The 21,769-nt window shown below is 32.6% G+C and overlaps 1 protein-coding gene across 4 annotated transcripts; it reads right to left on the reverse strand.

Annotated features, from left to right (window-relative positions):
- Positions 1-22: 22 nt before the first annotated feature.
- MS3_00005398 (uncharacterized protein) lies at positions 23-21,552 on the reverse strand (the record flags this gene model as incomplete). 4 transcript variants are annotated; one of them, XM_051213471.1, is made up of 5 exons in its annotated part: positions 20,847-21,552; positions 20,673-20,804; positions 14,891-15,027; positions 3,344-3,568; positions 23-2,018 (listed from the first exon to the last, which is right to left on the reverse strand). In XM_051213471.1, the coding sequence occupies exons 1-5, from the start codon at positions 21,452-21,454 to the stop codon at positions 457-459; spliced, it is 2,664 nt and encodes an 887-aa protein (XP_051069453.1). In that variant the 5' UTR covers positions 21,455-21,552. The 4 variants fall into 4 exon arrangements, with proteins under 4 accessions (XP_051069453.1, XP_012796066.1, XP_051069454.1 ...); XM_012940612.2 differs by having other exon boundaries at positions 457-2,018; positions 20,673-21,552; XM_051213472.1 differs by lacking the exons at positions 23-2,018; positions 3,344-3,568 and adding an exon at positions 13,417-14,052.
- Positions 21,553-21,769: the final 217 nt, after the last annotated feature.

Genomic DNA, 21,769 nt, shown 5'->3' on the forward strand with positions numbered 1-21,769 from the left:
CAATAATTAAAAAAAGAAACACTTTTACTGGTCAGAAATTTTATAAAAACTAATCACTTCATAAAATGCATAAATATGCAAAGAATATACATGAGATCATCACATAAAAAGTACACATTCACAAATGTTAACGTAATCATTCTTACTATATCAGATAAAATGAAGAGAATAAAGACATACATATATCACAGTATAGATACTTTGAAAACATTTCTGCAATTATTGAATACTACATTTTACTCATAATAATTAGTATTAATCGAGTAGCATAGAAACTAATAACGAACAAAATGCTAATAGTTAAGTGGTATATAACAGTTCCTCACTATTTACACATGTTATATATATACATATTTTTTTTTATTAAATCACAATAATAACAAGAAAAATAAGTGAAAAAGAGAGGATAGAGATAATGAAAATGATATCGGAAAAATAAATTATTTTTACAATTTCTTATTTGTTTGAAATGAATAAAGGAAACAGATGTTCTAAATTAATCCACACCTCTAAACGTGCTGGACAATGTGTAACATCTGGTCGACGATATGATGGTCCCCAACCTTTACCTAAACTTATATGTATAATGGGATTTTTGCATAGATTGTTTTTTTTTGCCCACAAATGAGTTTTGTGCAACTCGTTAAAATCTACATTATTACTATTATTGTTATTACCACTTAAATTACTGCTGTCGCCATTATGGTTGTTACCGGAATACTGACGACAAGATGATGATGACGCTGAAGATGATGAAGAAGACTGTTGTTGCAACCAGTTTTCATAACATGAAAGGTCGAAAACTAATAGAGAATAACCGGCTGGTACACGATATACAGGTCTATCGACAAGAAAGTCTTCAGTACTACTATTAAGCGATGAAGAAGAAGAGGAAGAAGAATTAGCATTATGAAACTGCAAACAAGGTGATGATACAAATATAGGTAAGTTTGTAGCCATCGCTTGATTACTTAACCATACACAACCATAAGTGGTAAGTGTAAGCGAAATTCCCTGGCTGCCTAGACGACAACATTGTCTCCAACCAGATGATTTATACATTGATGAATGAACAATTAAATTTGGTATTAGAGATGCATTGTTGAATGAATCCACATAATTATAACACTTTTTGCATTGTTTTGAAGATGATCTGATGATACTACTGTTATTACCAATAATCCTATTCGTATGACAAGCGATAGAGGGAGTGGTCGAATAATTCTCGAGTTCATTAAAACTTCTATTACAATCTGATTTACAATTATATTTTACATGATTTGATCGATATAAAGTTAGTAAAGATAAATATATATAGTCACTTTGAGATTTACTTCTATAATTTGAATGATTTTCCTTATTTATATATGCTTGTTTCGGAGATGAATACAGCTTGTCCTTTACATCACTATTATTATGGTCATTATCATTAATATTAACATCATTGTAGACAATATTTAATTTACGATTTGTAATTTGATACCATCTACGTCCAACATGATGATGTGATTCCCAATAGGAAATATTTGCCCATGGTTTAAGATGGTGTAGAGGAGAGGGAGAAGAAAGACGACTATGTAGGTAAGATTTCTCATTATTTATTGTAACAGAATGATCGCTGATAGAAATAAATCGGTTAAAATGCAGATTAGAATTTTGTAAAGGGTTATCATTTTTAGGGTTGTTAGAAGATAAGATGAAACTACAACTATGCATTTCATCATCAGAACTACTTACAGATGTGGAAGCAGTTGTTGTTGGTGGTGGTGAAAGTAGTGTTGTATGATTGAAATCTGTGGATGGAACCAAGTAAGTAGATAATTTAAAATTTCTATTGTTTCTCAATTTCTTCCATTTGGTTAAAGATGAAACAGGACTTACTAAATTCATGTGCAATTTTTGTTGTATTTTATGAAGAAACTGAGGTGAACAGTAAGTCAGTTTTGTTTTTGCATAGGTATCATGATTGGCAAGCAACGGAGCTGAAGAATTATTTATAATTGGATCATATGATATAACTAAAGAATTAAAATCGAAAATACAAATATTCATGAATGATGCGCCAAACAGAATAGGATTACTTGTAAAATTGCCAAAATTAAATAGTTACAGGCGTAAAGACTTCTTAATGAAACTTTCAAAAGCGAACGGATAAAATTTTGGTTATACTAAGGTCAGGAGTGAGAAATTAAGTCAAAGCTGAAAACATATATATCATACACCTTTAGCTATCGCCTACTCGAATGAGCTGTTTAATATGATGGAGTGGTGGTTTAGTGGTTAAGACGTTCGACTTTCAGTTGTTAAGCTCAAGGTCCGAAACCCCTTCATCTAATCCAGTTTCAGTACCCACGTGGCATTATTAACCTTCACACTTACAGAGTGGCTCGTACCCAAGTGCCTAGCGAATGCAAGTCAATTAAATCGAACAAAACCAGAAAACCTATCTGGAGCATAAGATGATAACAACCAACCCTTTAGAGAAAACCAGGATATCTTGAAACTGTGGTTTGATTATTAATTGGATTAAACACTTAGTAGTTTCACCATTTTGCCTCCAATCATTGGGCTGTAAGTTTAAATTACATTAAAGCTCTGCTTATGGTAGCTGGTTAATATTATTAACCTTATTAGACAAAAAACATGGCTTAAAGTCAATTACATAAAAATGTAATTTGGTACCTATTTGCGCAAATTAATGATGGATTGCTCTTCAAACAACTGGAAGGATCATATTTAAAAGGGAAGCTATATGTACAAGAATTATCCTTCCACCTGGACAAAAACTGTTACCACCAAATTGTAATACAAGCCTGAACTGAGAAGGCATTTTTAACCAGTGATTGTTTACCACAAAAGATACCATATTAACGCTATTCCGTATTTATTTAAACCATTGACATATCTATATATTCGGCTTTATAAACGTAATAGTGTATTCTTTATCTTGAACAAAATTTGAGGTATCCTAAACTGTGAACTACTAATGTTAGTTGTTTTTAATATATCGAAGTGCGATTGTCAAGACACTGCAGTATTACAATACGTGTTAATCGATAGTTATCATCGACACAGCAGCAAACAGCAAGAATAAAATGACATGTAAATGATCATGAAAACATACGGTTTATGCCGAATATCAAAATTTTACAACCACGATTTAATAATCCTCAGTACCATCAAGTTATGTAAGCAAATCGCTTTCGATATGGTCTGAAATATTGTGCATTCATTCCATAGAGAAACTAATAATATAGGCAAAATTTTAACAATAAAGTAGGTGTAGTACATACCACCACAAAATTTACAACAAACTAGAGCATATATATGTATATCACCCTACCTGAATCACACGACTGATCCATCCGAATTAATGAAATTTGTGTTTCTGCAGATGTCGATTCTGTTGACGATGAGGAAGACGATGACGACGAAGATAATACAGACGGTGGTAGTAATAATGGCATCATATCCTTAGGATATTCTGAATCCGTATTCAATCCCTTAAGATGAGATTCATGATTACTACAATTTGGATGATTATGGTTCAATCCCAGACAAACAATATCTGTAAAATCGAAGGAATGAAATATATTAGCGAAATGATTCGATGTAGTGAAAAATTTATTTTATGTAACTCAGCAAGAAGAGAAGTCCTCAACTCAGCTACTTCTTTTGTTCAATATTAACTGACTTGTTAAGTGGTTATTAATAGACATAACCTTTAACATTCATTGAGGTGTCATTAGTAGTCAAACTTCATAAGTTAATATTCCCAGAAAACTACACTGAATACATTAACCTAAATGATATCAGAGGCTCTGATCGTGAAAATTAAACCTTGAATAATAACAAAATTACAAAAATACTCCAGAGATAATTGGTTTTAGTTACATATCAGACATTTCACTAGATGTCCAATGAATTCACTTATTATATTATACTAAATAAAAAGATAAACAAAACCCATTATTACTTTATGATTTGTGTAATCTTCATTTAACAAAATGTCTTGTGTACGCAATCCCAATTAAAAATTACAGTTATTCCTACTTAGAACAAATATGACCCAATAATAAAGTGTTAGGAAATAATCAAACGAAGCAATTAGAATCTCTACTTATGATACATATAATTGCGTAGTCAAGCACATTTCAATACACTTAGTTTCAAGTATATACTAAAACTATTACACACCTACTTGTAAAACGAGATGACAGAAAAAAATCACTAAGAGAAAATAAAACTAATGACAAGGAACGCGGAGAAAAACAATAGTTGAGTTAAACAGAACAAGAATAAAAGTCCATATCTATTGAGAAAAATGGGGAGATACATATAAACTATTGTGATGTATTTTTTTACACTCAGTTAAATCTTATATACGTTTAAATCAATCAGCAAAACAGATCTATAATTATCCTTTAAAAAATTTAAGTTTATACCTAGACATCACACTGAATAGTAAGGTTTTCTAAATTATAAATAGAGTGTACATGAAATATGTATAATTGTAATGCAAAACTATTAATCAAAATAAAGTGATTACAAGTAATAAGTGATAGTAACTTTATTGTGTAATTAAGAGAACGGTAAACTAATCTATACTGAATTAACTTGGAGAATAAGACGAATTCTCACATTGTGTAACATGAGTAGATACATATTACGAACTCTGTAAGGTTACAGTCTAAATTACAAATAAATTTCAGAAGTGATACTTGTCGCAAATTGATATCAGTTTGGGTATTAGCGAGAACCGGGAAGGTTTCAATACCCGTCTTGTCTTAAAATAAGACTCCCTAGGTATACACACCAATGACTCTATCGAGGATAGAAACCAGGACCTTGTAGTCTCCCAGTGAGTGTGATACTTTTAGGTTAGTGGGATGGGAAACCAAGTGGTTTACCTTTATAACTTCGGATAATCGTATATGTATTGATGACAAACTTCGAAATGAGTCTCCGAGGTTCTATTCGAAAGTTGTAGGCTATGGAGACTGAGACAGTCATTACCGACAGGATTACATAATTGTCATTCTATATCGCGAAATGATTGGGGCTATTTACGTAAACCACTGTATTTTAACTCAGTGGTCTAAGACTAAGGAGATCAGTGCAAGACCTAAAGGTCCTCATTTCTAGCCCTGATGGATTCATTGTTGCAAACTTCTAAGGAGACCTAAAGGACGACGAAGTCGCTGTCGATTGTCCCCTCGTTTATAATGGTAAACCAATTGATGTAAGTTCGTTATGAAATTGTTTTACATACCAAAGTAATTTTCATAAAACTAAATCAAACTACAAGTGTAAAAGGGGTGGTTAAGTTGTCGGAATCAAAAAGAAGAACGACTCATATAAAGGAAGCATACCTAGGACAAATGCATTTCAGCAACGCAAAAGTACTTACTCTATTAACGTAATTAAAATTCTGTAACCAAATACAAATTCATGATCTAAATTTTGACTTACGGACTGTTTACACTGGAATAGGCAAAGGAAGCTTCGAACTTATTAAACAACTCTCGTATACATAGACTTATGAATAATCACTCCAAATTGAAGACAGTAGCACAACCGATAACATTGTTAATGACTTCAAAAGACAACGTACGGACACAAAAAGAGTCCAAATTACTTTAGATAGTAACATTAAATATTGAGCTCTTTCAATTAGATCATAGTTGGACAAACTTCCAGAGCTTGAAATTATCAGGAAAGCTCAATTAACCAATCAGTAACCATATATTACAATACAAAAAATACGTTATGTATGTTGTATTCGTAACAGATTCATCTCAGTTGGTGTATCATTTAAAACCACAGAGCACTGAATAATTGTTTTGTTATGGTATGGAGCATTTCGCCAGTTTGTATCTACCATGTCGTAAGGAACAGAAACCAGAGCCAGGAGTCCCAAAAGTAAACATCAAACAACTAGAACCAATCGATATGGATCCTAAACGAAGATCGATTTTGGACGACGAAACCACCAAATGGAAACCTCTTCTACAAAAGCACTTCAACTAACGTCTTCTGTTATTAATCATTAAAATGAGAAATTCACTAACAAATCTGAATGATTATTATCATTAGAAAAACTACAGGTAATTAATTCGCTAGTGTAAAAATGCAAACAACTCTGTTAGCTTTCATTATTAATTCACTGATGCTTGAAAATTAAAACAATTATTGAAAAAGACACTCCGAAAGCAGTCAGATTACATCACGGTTACACTAAAATAAAAGGTTGATCATTATTTGGCTTTTTAACATAAAAGCTGTAATACGTACAGGAAAAATTAGTTGACATTGATTCTATTAAACTATATATAGAGTATAAACGATATGTATGGAATCATTATGATATAGAAATAACTTTGTGTTCTTTAGAACTGGTTGTTGTGTTCTGTTATTACGTGAATGAAAAGAGCTAACAACAGAAAAAACTGACTCATACTCTCTGTACTTTTTCACCGAAGCAAAATGATAAATTATATATATATAAGGGTGGGCTTGGTCTAACCAGCAAATCTACACATCTACAACAAACAAGCATACTTAGAAAAAGCGGAACAAATGACAACTGAAAACAGCACCATGAATGACACATATGAATAAACTGGCGCCAACAACGAGAAAAAAACGAAAGTAGACAACGCTTAAAGAGTATAAAATCTTATCTTTAATTCATCAAATTATATAAAGGTCAATAACACGAAGCTAATGATCATAACAGTAATGTACAATATATAAATATAAACAAAAACAACAGTGAAAAAAGCTCCCACCCTCCTTGCTGTCCACACACCCACACACAGCATACATTAATACGCAATCATAGATACAAAGAAGCAGATAAAATGAACTCCTTTTAGTAAAAGTGAGATGAGAAACAGTAAGACTATTATACTTAGTTATGGTAGTAGTGGTACTATAATTCTCCGAAGCCACTAATACTTAACTACATTTATCTTTATCCTATTTATATAGAACTATTATCTTTTTTGTACCAATTATTGTGTAAGACAATAACGAGTATTAGAAAAACAAAGGGAATTCAGTAAAGCATACAGAAAATACCATAATGAAAAGTTCACATTATTCCTTCCTATAACAGAATCGGTAATAAGCAGATGAGAAAGAAAAAGAAATCCAGTCTAATATGTATTATATAAAATCATGCACAAATACATGGGTAAACACTACACTGACGAGTTCAAAATATTAAAAAAATGGTATATAAACATATTCGCCTGGTGAACATCATCATGCATCTGTTCACATTAAAACAAATGAATGAAAGTCAAATCCGAAAATTATGATGTATATATATATATATATACCGAACTGTTTGAAGAAGATAAAATTATGTATGTATATAAATTTTTGGTAGTAATGAAGTTATATACGGGAAAAATATATGTTATGAGAAATCTTCAGTAATAATTAATAAAAATATATCTATCCACAGTAATGATGTATACCGACAAATGAAATGTTCAGATAACAATTTACGAAAATAAAACTACGTAGTGTCAAACGTTATCAAAGGTCAAAATAGTCAGCAAATGAACAAGAATGTATTTATAATAAATATTAATTATTTAAATAGGTTAGTTTCATAACGAACCGATATTGGCTGAAGAACAACTACCGACAATTATGGAGCAATGAATAACTGTTCTCTTAATATCACTTATCCCTCAGAAACATGAGTCCGTATCTCCAAAATGGATCACTTTTAGTTTTGCAGCCAAAACCGAATTAACTCACAAGTTAACACAATCACTTTAGCATACATTATGCAGAGCAAGATAAAACAGAGAAAGAGGGTGAATTCAATACCATCTAAAAAATAAATTGCATTGAATATGACGGATACCATACACTGGATGAAGTAGATTCTCCCTCCAATAACGTAAACATGAATATAAACTAATTGTAAAATGATATAACATGTCATCGCTTATATCAAAGGATGAAGATAACCGCGGACATGGATATAATTAGAAAAAAGTCAAAATTCTGGGAACATGGTATTCACGTCAATTTGCAATCAAGAGGTAATATTGACAAACTTTATTAACCAATCTTTAGGGTAAAGGTTACACAGTCACCTGTTCATGAGCCAATCAAACCAGGATATCAACAGAAAAAGAGAAAAATGAGACCAGTAATAATTGTGAAGACATATAATGAAAGACTAAGTCACCAGAACAAGCTAATTTAACACTTGTGAAATAATTAAATAGTTTATATGTACTTGAAGTAAACAGTGATTCTGTTTGGGACAGTGATGAGAGCTTTCCAATTACATTTCTAAGCTCAGTGAGTAAAACGTGATTAATACCACCCAACTTTAGTATGAATTTATTTCTTTTAAATTATTCGTACACAGCTAGAAAGCTTTTCAACTGTACTAACAATCACATGCTATAGGTGGGCCTGAGTCATTTGTTATTTAAGTTTCAAAGCATCTTTTCTTGTTTCATGAACTATTTTACTGTTTACTTAGGTAAATAGCTTCCTGTCGCCATACTGTTTCAAAATTGTTACAGTTAATACTAATGAACTTAATGACGAAATTATACACTTGAACAACTGATTTTTAATTTGATAGTTTAAAGAACACTGTCTAAAAAGAAGCATGATGCTCGATGCTCAATTTTAACATCAATTCATTAAAAGAAATGTAAGGAGAATGAAAAACCCATGTATTATTTAATTTTGTTAGTGAAAGAAAGATTCTCCTATGACAATTACGTACGCTTTACCATAAATTTAAAATTTTCTAAAAATTGTTACTGTACAATATCAGATAAGCTATGAAATAATCATGATGACATTCAAACTACATACGATAACAATAAAACAAACAGGACAAAGATTGGATTTGTTTACTTTTGTGCATTTGCAGAATTTGAAAAGGATTAATGTAAAAATAAGGAGTAGTAATACTACTGAATGAACAATTTAAAACTGTACCCATATATATCCATATACTGAGAAAAGATTAGTAAAAAAGTAATCATCGAATTCATATTCACACAGAGAGAATTAAAAAAGCGACTTTAATTTTTTTTTGTTTTCATTTTTATTTCAATCGAACCCTTTGCCTGTTAGTGTTAGCTTAGTCATTTGTCCCTCATAAAACATTCTTCGTATCTACGTACCACCTAGAAAATAGTAATGTTTAAATTATTAAATATGAAAGTTCTTCAATTACAACATGTCCAATTATAACTGGGATACCTGACCACATTGTCTCCCTAACTCTATCTACTTTATAATATTTTACTAGTGTCGCCTTTTGCTATCTTTCCTTCATCATACTTAAAACACGAAAAAACTGCGACGCAATCATAGTAGAGAAAGTAAATGGAACAGAACGAAACATTGACAGCGGTATCCCTGTTTTATTTTTCTAAGTATTAACTAAAATCTATCCAGTCTTTCAAAACTTTTTTCGAAATGCTTTTTACCAGTAAAACCAACTCCAAACGATAATAATAATAATAATAATAATAATACGAATAATATCAACTACGACATAAGCAATTATATATATATATAATATGCGAGCAATTAACAAACTAGTAATCATACAGTGATAGTTATATAACAGATAAATGATGCAATGACATTTGTGGTCATGGTTGTCGTTAGTGTCGTCGTCGTGGTAAATGAGTAAGTGAGTGATGGATTAAAATCTAGACATTAAAAATCAGAAAAAATATATTTACTTTATATAATTCGCGCTGGTTCACTCTCTAACCCTATGAGTTTCTTAGTAAAATTTCAGTATGCCTAAATATATAAATAAAGTGAATTATCAAAGCTTATTTCACTTATGTGGGGAAATTACATAAATGATAAGCACAGGACGCCCTGACTGTAAAACTTGGCTCCAAGTTACACCCCATACATATAAATATATATAAATACATAAAGTGGCGCCGAAAGCTTTTACAGTTTGGCGCCATTCACTATCTAGTTTTGCCCTCACAAGTAATGACACCTGGCACCAAATGGGTGCCATTTAATGGCGACAGAAAATGAGACAAAAGATTTTTGGTTGGCTGGGTATATGTATGTGAGTGAGTCTGTTTGTGTAAAGTGGGGCGGGGGAGAGAATAAGTGGTAATGTTGACAAAAAATAAATATATGGAACAGCAACAAAATACTTAAAAATCCACATTAATATTAGCACAATAAATTTTACATTATATATATACATATATATGATAGTTTTAAAAAAAGCAGTGAGAAAATTTCTGTTATATTATAAACAACACATAATTTGACATTGAAATTTATGTAACATACTTAATACGATATATGCCTGTCCGCATGTGCAACTATATATGTATGTATACATATATGTCACAAAAATTTTGACATTATTTCAAGTCAATTTTTAAATAGTTATAATACAGTACACCCATGAATTCGAGTGTTTACTGTATATTTAAAGTAATTTTAAATATCCCACATTATTGCTCCATACATACACACAGGTAAAAACAAACATAAAGTAATAAACGATATGTTGGGCTCTTGGTTTGAATACTGTGAGAAATCCAAACAGTAAACTTCATATGTTCGGTTTATACTTGAATATGAATTATTTTTCTATTTAAAAGAAGTAACTTTTTGCAAAATTTGTATTTGCAGAGAATTGTCTCATGTGTGTGTTTGTGTACTTATTTATCCAACTACTTATCCAAATAACTTATTCCCATATATATATATATGGAGAGAGAGAGAGAGAGGGAGAGAGTAATTACGAGACAAGCAATCTTTCACAAACCTTAAAAATGCAAACTTAATGACAGGCACTTAACAAACACAAATAATTTACTTGTTACTAGTACTACCACTGCTACTACTAGAGTAATTATAAATATTATAACTAAATTCAATTGTGTGGAAACAATGAAAAAGATAGCAAAGGATAATCTCAACAGTGTAAGTAGTAAAATCTGAAACACCAGCAAATTAAAATGATGAGCGACAATCACAAGCCAATCGGATTGGAATATTATGATTTCACAGAGATCAAATACTATGGGTTTAAATCTGAGGAAAACTACAGATGAGTAGTGAGAAAAGAAAAAAAAACTAAAACATTTGGCCAGTATTAGTTAGTTTTTAATAGTAATCTAATTAATATGGAGCACCAACGAAAATCACTCGCTTGTGTCACAAAGGTGGCTTAACTAATCAAAAGTGAAACAGTCAGTCAGTAACAACGTAGAACTTCGTACGTACGTACATCAGTTCGAGTTGCCATACCACATTAACACAGAGATACAATTGTCGATTCAAATCCCGTAGTGGTAGAGGTAGTCAAAATATAATCAGAAATCGGGAAGATTAGGGTTTGGAGATGTTATTTAAAGAGTGTAATACAGTGAAATAAATTTGGAAAGAGAAAAAAGAGACAAGGAGGAATCAGGAGATTAAAATTTGGGCGAACACAAAGAATGGATGCACCTGCGCCATTGCAAACGATTTTGAGTCATGTCATTCAGGGTCTCTAACCATCGGTTGTTATCATCTCGCGGTCCCCAACCAGGTAGTCTACACCTACCAAAATGACTCAATCCACTTGTCAGTGACTTCATGGACTTGTGCCATGTTTTGGTCTGGCCGCCCCTAGCTTTCTTCCAACCTACTCCTATACCACTGAACATCACAAGTCGAGGCAGTCGGTGGTTGGGCATACGTAACACGTGTCCCAGTCATCTCAACTGATGAAGTAGTGAAACTTCATCAGTTGAGATGGCTGGGACATGTTTTGATGTTTTAAGATCCTAAAAGTTAACAACTAGCTGGGAATAAAAAAACTTTAAATATACGTGGTCAACAAGTTCATCAATATTGCTATCAATCGTATAATTAAGAAATGACGAAAACTAATTCCAGTCAGTTAGTCGGGTACAACGTAGGACCAGGCATACATAAGCATAAGTTGCCACACCTCATTAGCACAGCAAGATGAACACTGGATTCATAGAAGTAGTTAAGTCAATGGTGGTAATATATATAAAAAAGATTGTGTATAATGATATAATACAAGGAAGAATTAGAAATAAAGGTATAAATTAATTTTAATCTCACTGTTTAATGGAAGACAAACAGTGTATACACCTAAACCATTGTGATCGATTCGGAGCCATATCACCAATAGTCTCCAACCATTGGTTACGTTAGCCGCGCGGACCCCAACCACGTAGTCTGCATCTACCGACATGGCTCAGACTCGAAGTTAATGACTTTATGAACTGATCCCACGTTTTTGTTTGTTCGCCCCTAACCTTCTTCCAACCATCCGCAACACCGTTTAGCATTGCACGTCGTGGTAATCAATGTTCAAGCATACGCAACACGTGGCTCAACCATCTCAGTCAGTGAAGACTCACAACCTCATCAACTGATTTACCATTATTCCCTAATACTCTGAGTATAACCTCATTACCACTTACCCAGTGATCCCAGAAGGTGCGAGCAATATTTCTACGACATCTGTAATCAAATACTAGTAACTTACGAGTATTCTCTACCCTTAATGACCACGTTTTGCAGCTGTAAAGTAGAGCAGGACGAACTGTCTTACAGTATACCCATCCTTTAACTGACAGGATATCTCGCCTTCGCCATAGGTGACATAAGTTCGAAAAAGCCAAACGAGCTTTCCGTGCTGAGATTTCGTCAGACACCAACCCATTAGTGCTGAACGGACTTACAGGATAAGTGAAGTTGTCGACACGTTCAACTACTTCACTCTCTAGTTCAGATGTTGAGGTTGTCCAGTCCCAAAGCAAGCATTTGCGTTTAGAGGGGTAGAAACGCATCCTAATCATCCTGGCATTGTTGCTTAGTGATACCAAAAGACTCTGCATTTTATCAGTGTCTTCATCAAACGGGACTACGCCATCTGCGTATTCTATTATCAATCAACAACTTACATTTTGAAAAAGAGGAATGCAAAAAGAATATGTTGGCATTGCTAACTGAACTGTTCACAAGACTGTGTTTTGCCATTGCATATAATCAGATTTCCCACATACTTCAACTCGACAAAGGAAATCTTTAAATAACAAATCATTCAGTCGTTGAAAATCCGAACGAACAAAATCATGAACAAACACTAATGCTTGTAAGAAAATCTAATGAACATATAGATTCAAGGTTATTCCTACTTTATGTTGTTTACTTTTTAAAACCTAAAATTTATATAATACACTGAGATAATTGTAAACACAAATTAGTACGACAATTGATTAGTTAAGCTACTAGGTGTTTATGTTCATTATTCGAACAAAATATTTACATTTACGCATTTGTTTTGTTCTGTCTACGATTAAATTTTGAAACAAGTGTCAAAATGAAGACAATAAGACGTTAAACTTTCAACACAAAAGATTTATTATGAATAATTTGTCAAAAGTGAACAATCATAGAAAAAGGGACTGTGAAATGGAATGGCCAACATTTGCGTAACAGTCAAATGTTCAGGATTTCATAGTACGAATAAAATTGAGAGAAATAAAATCAACAAAACAGTTAGATAATAATAATAATAACAATTTAACACTGATGAGTTCACATGAAACAGGACACAAAATAAATAAACAAGGAAATTAAAAAATACTAATAAACCAAGGTATCTAAGAGAAAGACAACAAACAGATGCATCTTTATTACTTTGATTAACATTGAATCATGAACCGAAATTCGGAAGATTTAGTCATTGGTACCCGCTGGCTAAATCAGTCTATGAACTCAACTTTTACCCATTAGACAACTGATGAACTAAACCCCACTTCACTTATCTCAGTTGAGTGATTGAATAGTGGTAAAGTTAGTTTTTAAACACTAAGAGTATAGATCAAAACTGAGTACATCAATCTATAATTGGATGGTAAAAGTCAATAAAACATCCTAATGATGAAATAAAATAAATTACAATGGTGAAATTCATTTAGATTGTATTAACTGTAAGGCATTTCCTGATACACAATCAATAGTTATTTTACGCTAAAGCTAATAATAAGAGCAAAACAAAAAATATATATTTGAGGCTGAAATATTTTAGTGAATGTTTATTTTGAAAATAGAGTAACAAGTTTGAAACTTTCTGTTAACAAAATCATTTTTATCGGCCTTAAAGTCAGCATACGGTTGCATATGCATCAATATTTTCTTCCGACATAAGTATAATAACACAAATTATCAACATTCATGTGTACAGACGATTCATGATCATTTTATTTGTATAGAAAAGTTTCAAGATATGCTCCACTGCTGTTAAATATCTCTATTTATACCATGAACTCAAGGTTATTCATAGATCTCTAGCAAAGTATGGATGGACTAGTTGAATTTGATCTTCTTCCAAGAAATGTAACCGATTAATAAAATATATGTGGAAATTATATTTAAAATAATCTCAGCGATTGAGATAATTGAATAATTCTAACGTTTCGTCCGGCAAACTTGTTTGGACTTCTTCAGGGTAATCTTAATCGCTGAGATTATTTCAAATATAATTTTCACATATAATGTTTTCTCTATACTCAGCGCCCAATTTTTGTCAAACTATTCGTTCTAATATTGACGAATATTCGTATAAATTAATAAAATATACTAGTACTTTTTAAAAATTTATGATCTAAATCCTGAGCTTGTGAAATATGCATTTGTTTCGGGTGTGCCTTTGGTGCTAGCAAACTTCAGTAGCTGTTAGATGAAGTAACATATTCAACGTGGTGCTCATATATATATATATATATATATATATATATATATATATATATATATATATATATATATATATATATATATATATAGCTTTATAAGACACAAAATAAAGACTAATTACCTGGATCTGAAGAATATCTTGAGCAGTTATTTTCCTCATTAATTTTATCTTGAATAAGTACTCGACTCCAGTGATAGGGGTTTAAACAAATTTGTGAGTTTGTATGCTTTTCTGAAAACTGACAAGGTCCAATCCGTCTGTATGGGATGAAAAAATGAAGTTGAAATTGACTTTCGACGAAATAATTTCGTGTATTATTATGAGACTAAAAGGATAGCAACTTCTACATTACTCAATCGATATACTGAGTCATGGACAACCCGAAATGTATATTTTTGAATTAAAATATTTTTACAATCGTTGGGAAGCAACAAGTGAAATTTTACTAGACAGCAAATTGTAAGATTTTAATGAAACAACATACTGATAGTAACGAATTAAATATAATGCTAACTAAAAAATGGTCAGGTGGCATGGTAGGTTGAATGACAGGATTCAAACATACTCGTAGTTTACATAACGAATTGTCCTGTATAATAACTATGAAAACCTGTTTGCGAAGTTACTGAGTCACCTAAGTTTCTTGATTTTTTAAAATGAAGTAAATTGTCGTTACAATGCTTTTGTTTTAATAATGTTTGGAAAACAAAAAAGCAGTACGTTCATAATGATGTACTTTAGTTGGAAGTTGATATATAAACACGGCGAGATTATGCACTGGTTGCAAACAACATACACAAATGTATTAAAACTGGTAAACCTGGTCGTGGAAATTTATGGTTCATGTATAGCCCATTAAAAATCAATGATATTATACTCAACAAATACCTAGTGATAAAACAATACATTTATTTCATAAATATAACTGTGAAGAAAAAAAATTGGATGAGAAACAGAACCTGGTATATTATTCAATCGGAACGATGTACAAAATTCTAAACACCACAGTAAGAGAAATCTTAAAATAAGAGTAAGTCATAAAATGAGATTAAGCAACGAGAAGTAGGTACAAGACACTAACAAGTTGAACATTGAGAGTAAAATAAAAGATATGTCACTTGCACTTGTTTTCAACTGCAATAGTTTGGTTCATTAGACCCAGGTCTTCACTAACTCAAAGATGCTATACGAATGGTTCGGGCTCGTATAAAAAATTCACATTTATGGTCATGGACTCTAAGCATAAACAAAGAAATTGATTTAGACGATATTAGCGAGTTGATGACAAATACATGCTTTGTTGCATGTTACAGTAGATCGTGACAAATTTATGTGTAATTTTCGCTTGAACCAGAACATACACTCATATTAAAGCAAAGCTGCAGCTTGGGGGTTTCAAAATTTATCTTTGTTTTAGCTTCAAACGCCTCTCCAAATCCTTTTGTACCTAACCCTTAGAAAACAGGTTTGCTCCACCCTACACAGTGATCCCGTAACAACGGAACGATGATATTGCCATAGTACTTATTCCTAAAAAATCAAATCATAAGCGTACAGCTGGACAGATTACAGTGTTGATAAGCTAGAGAATATTTCCCTGGTATGGAAAAAAGTAGTTTTCCGACCAAACGATATCAGAGAAACACTAATAAATCTTTTATGCATTAGTATAATTACGCTAGAGAAATCATAAAGGGTTTGGTTTTGTACATCAAAACTTAATTTATTCGCACTCAACTAAAATCATTCACATCAAGATCATTAATAACATAGCTAAATTAAACGAGTTGAATATATACGTCTTTAGAATTATGGCAACATAATGAAACATAGTGTATAAATTAAATGATAAAAAACTGCATTAGACGCCATCACAGATAGAGAGTTTGGTACTAGTTGTACTAAACATTAATTAAAATTGGTTATGATGTAAACTACTATGGTTTCATTTATTATGCGCTTTTCCAACTTGTTCTTTTAGTGAACAAACTACAACTTATTCAATAATAAAAGATGTGACTTGATTCACACACACAAGAAGCATACGTGCACATACATGTACACCCCCGAAGCAGACACAATCCTATAATGTAAAGAAATTCAGTTAGTTTTCGGATTAGAATGCATTAAGGTCTTTTACAGGCGCCAGCGCTGATATATATATATATACGCATATATAATCCACATGGAATCATTCAAATAGCAAAATGCAAAAACTGAAGTTCGATTTTAATCTAAAACAGCACACAGAAAATTTCGTTTTATTGCACTACGTCCGAAATAATTACCCGTCTAAGAGGAATATGTTCTTCTTCTACCTCTATTTGATATCAAGCAAATTGTAAATGGTGATAAATGATTTGTTTGCGTCGATATTTATACATATAATCCCATAAGTAGATACTAGGTGGGCGACACAATAAATGGTCAGTCTAGAATGGCGGCAAACGGATTTGCAAACGCCGCCAGCAAGCGGGAGCCAAACCACAGCGACCTGAGTCGTCATCCATCCTAGTTTTCCCGACGATTTTTGAGCACATTTCTGCACTGTATATACACTAAGCAGCTGTTGAAACAATAATTAGTTTAATATTTAAGCGAAGTAGCTTTCAAGAATTTTTCTATGATCAGTCAATATTTGCTCTGATAAATTAATAACCATTTCATATATTCTGGTAATTTTTTCAACAACGAAAAACTAAATAAAGCTAGGAAATATATATATGTATATATACAAACATCTCTGAAGATATAAATGTATGTGAATCAGCGATAATCAAAAGGTGGATTAGTCCAAATATTTACTTGTAGTGATAATAAGACTGATAACGGTGGAATTAGAATAGTAAATTTAACTAATGTAGTAACTGGTTTGTTAAAATACTGGTTCACCTAATTGGATACAAGCAACTAATTTGAATCTGTAAACAAGGTTTGTCCACTCGCTTTAGCAATATGTGCCATTGTATAAGGACCACCAAAAGTAGCCGGTTGCCCGAAATGAAGGTAAGAAATTTCAAATCTACAACCAGGCTGTCGAAATGTAATAACTAATCGAGGAAAGCATACATGTGGTAAACGAGAACTCAGATGGAGTTAACCGATTTATTGTGTAATAAAAAATTAGTGCTTTCGTAAAACATGAAAGTCATGCCTTGAATACATTATTTTCAGATCTACCTTCAATTGTCCTTTACATGCCTCATGATTTTTCTAATTCTGTAGTTATTGTTATTGATCTCTTTCCCTCCCTGCTCTCTTTAATTCAATCTTCCCAATCTTCTGATGGAAGGCATTCCACATCTGATTGCTGCTACATACTACTTATATCTGTCAGTTTAAGTAGTATGCACCACAAACATTAAGTGAGGCTTAAAGTCTAATCTGAAAATCAGTATACGAAGACTAAATTATAAATGTTACATTTGTTTTTTTTCAAGCTACAAAGGAAAATATCAAGCTAATCAGACTTATTATCTAGTAAACAGAAACACTAAATTTAACACAATTAATCGAGAAAATACTTTTCTTATATGTGGCTTTAACACGCACGGATAAAATTATTAAATAAATGTTCCGCCGTCAAAATACAACTATGCAAACTATCTTCATATAGTGAAAAACATTTAGTCCATGAATAACAATTTTTCATTCTACACAAAATAGAGATAATTTATTTTTAAGTATTTTGTCTGGAAGAATATTAACGCTTGTAAGTGCGCCTACGTACATTACCGGAAACTCAAGAAAGTGAATATTTTGAACACTATATACTAGAATTTTATGTATGAGTGTACAAAGCCATATGATTAGAACGTCTTGTGAAATATAATACGTATCACTCCAATGATGAAATAATTGTCATAACGACTTTATTCTGTTGAAGCAAGCTAGGAAATGAGATTAACGTGGTTTATATACGATCAGTTACCCTGTTTAAATTAGGCTTATATATCGGAACCATGAACCGAACAATGTTAGACTACTATAGAAAACCTGAAGTGACTGGATGGTCGCTTCATTCTAAGGTGAGGATCTTCAGCTATGCGCATCCACGCTCTCGCACGCGGGACTCCAATCTAGGTTATTCGACTTTACGCGCGAGCGCTTAACCCCTAGACCATTGAGCTGGCACTCAACGGTGTTACTGTCTAACTTCAACTAATCCACAATACTGCACAACCATCTTCCATCGTCTTCGGTGGGTTACTGCTTCACATCTAACACAGATTAGCTCCACTGGTTATGGCTTCTCACTAGAACTCTGAGAATTACCTCTTGAAGCTAATCACTGATGAGCACATAATAATTTTCAGTGTTTAGTTGGGGAGATTCTTGAATTTCATTGTGCCCACTAATGAATAGGTTTGACAGCGGATTCTCGGAGTTCTAGTGAGATGACATGACTGGTGGAGCTTAACTATGTCAGTTGTGAGGCAGCTAACCACCGAAGACGATGGAGGATGGTCACGCAAAGTGTTAAGAAACCGCTATAAGAACCAGATATACTAGTGGTTTACGTCAATTAACGAAATGGAAATTAAATCAAAACATTGAGTCGAATGAACAAAAGTAGAGTTTAGACTATTAAGCTCCATCTCCATAGAAAGCTATCTAAGCAACCTCTTTAATTATGCCAATGAGAGGTCATTATTAGTAAGTAATGTGTAAAAGTCATGCAGGATTATTCTACTGTGCTAAAAGCATTCAACGAAGAAAGTCCAATTAAGATTGTGTCTTGAAATAATAAGAATCTAAAATATATGTTTTTTACCTGACTTTATTTACTCTAGAAGAAAACAAACCAGCTTTCAGCCGAGAAAACACTGAAAAAGCGCCGGAGATGGATAGGATACTCATTACGAAAACCATCAATCTGCACTATATAGCAAATTGGAATCCTCAAGGCAAAAGAAAAATAGAAAGACTAAAGAACAAATTGCGTTGGAAATCGGAAGCAAACATTAAGAAAATAAATGGCACTTGAGAAATACCAGAAAGGAGAGACCAATGAAGAGTAAGTTTTGAGATTACTGGTTGACAGCCTATACTCCATGAGGGGTTACATTCGTAATTGAGTAAGCTATTTATTCATGTCCTTTTTTATTTTGATCCCAAATACTGATTTTAACAAGACAAAACGCACTTCTAACAGTATTAAGTCACTAAATCGTTTAAGGTAATCATTCAATATAATCAGTGTTATGAAAGATAGTCTTTATGGAAGGTGGGGTAGTGGCTTACTGGTTATAATACATAACAACTAGGTTACAACTTGAAACCCTAACGTGCATACATTAGTTTGGACAGTGAGATGGTGTCAACAGCTTCTACACAAAAACTAACCAAAAGCTAGTAAATGAACTTATACTTGGCTACTGAGATCGATTAAATTCATCGACGTGAGTGTTTTCTAACTAATCTCCAAATACCACTATTAATCGACTGCGAAGAAAGATTAATTGCCAGACAAATATTACTTAAGTATTTCCAAATTCATGTAGTACACTACACCGTTGACAACCACTAAGTTAGTTAAAAAGAGTTGACCAACATAAATTCTTAAGGTCAGTGAAACTAGTTGACAAAACACTACCAGGCGCAGCAAATTAAAACATAACATGAAGTACAGGTTTTTTGAATCACTCTAAATGTCTCAAAGCTACTATTTCTATTACTAGTTGAGTGTCAAAAGTTTAGTACTTGTAGGAAGTTTTCGATATGCAGCTTACTTAGAGACAGTCAAGTGATTCAACTATCGAAATATGACTCTACTGTTGGTAGTTTGGTATATAAGAGTTGGTTTTGGCCCAAAAGCACCTTATTGTGACGCAAATCATGGTACTCATTTGGCTAAAAAACCAAAATCCGCGAGGAAATATACAAAATAGATTAAATTTACCTGAGATAATCGCCAGGGCTTAAGTCCTTCCACCTCCACGCTTTGCAAACAGCAAGCAAAATATCAATACAAAATAAGGCGGTCCCTGAAACACAAGTTTTGGGTGGAGAGTTGTTTTTAGTCCGTTTCGGTCTGAAAGACTCACATTGTGAACACGTTAGGCCGACTACGTACCTCGAACATCGATATAATGGACGAAAATTACGAATGACACATTTATTGCATTTCTCCATTGATTCCTCAGGTTGTTCGGAACTATGTACACAATCAGAAAGTTCCACTAAGTCATTTTGGAAATTCACTGATTTCGGAAAACTGGATGAATTTTTCACAAGACAATAATAACCTTCACGGCCGAACTTTAATGCTTTATCTAAAGCAAGAATATCTTCTGATGACAAAGTATACACAAATGTATTAATTATATGGAACAACGATAAATTCCCCGGAAACATTGGAAATTCCTGATACTGTTGTAATCCGTTACTAGACTCGTTCGACTGCAGCTTAAACAAAGGTTCAGGACTTTCTGCATACAAATTATAGACAAAATGGTCAGTGCACTTGTGCTTGCTCAATAAACATTTTAAGGAAAATAAGAGGGCTTTTTCAACTGAATCTGGATACTCTTGATTTATCAAGACTTCATCGGTGGCTATTCTAACAACAGCAGATAAATTATTTAGAACCATTGCCTGGACAGTGACTGAATCAGTAACAAGAGACATTATCCTTTCTCTTGCTCTACTAACACGTCTAAACTTGACAATTTTACGGATCATCAACTGACTATGTTTTCATGCTACCGACATGTGAACCACTTTAACGTCAAAATAATATTAGGCAAACCCAGCGCATTTCTTGTGACCGAAAAGTGCTGAACGAAAGGCTCAACTAAACAAAGTCAAAAGTAAGTTGAAGTCACATATTTAATAGTGACTAGAAAAATAACAAATAATTACAAGCTAGCTGTCATATCATTAAAACCGGTCTATATGAAAATCGGGGTTGACGAGAATTACTTTACATAGTGAGGAATTATAAACACAACTGACGAAATTTCGCGAGTGATGTTCTCAATATAATCTTGATGGGGT

Source organism: Schistosoma haematobium, chromosome 3, assembly GCF_000699445.3.
Source record: "Schistosoma haematobium chromosome 3, whole genome shotgun sequence".
Classification (NCBI taxonomy): domain Eukaryota; kingdom Metazoa; phylum Platyhelminthes; class Trematoda; order Strigeidida; family Schistosomatidae; genus Schistosoma; species Schistosoma haematobium.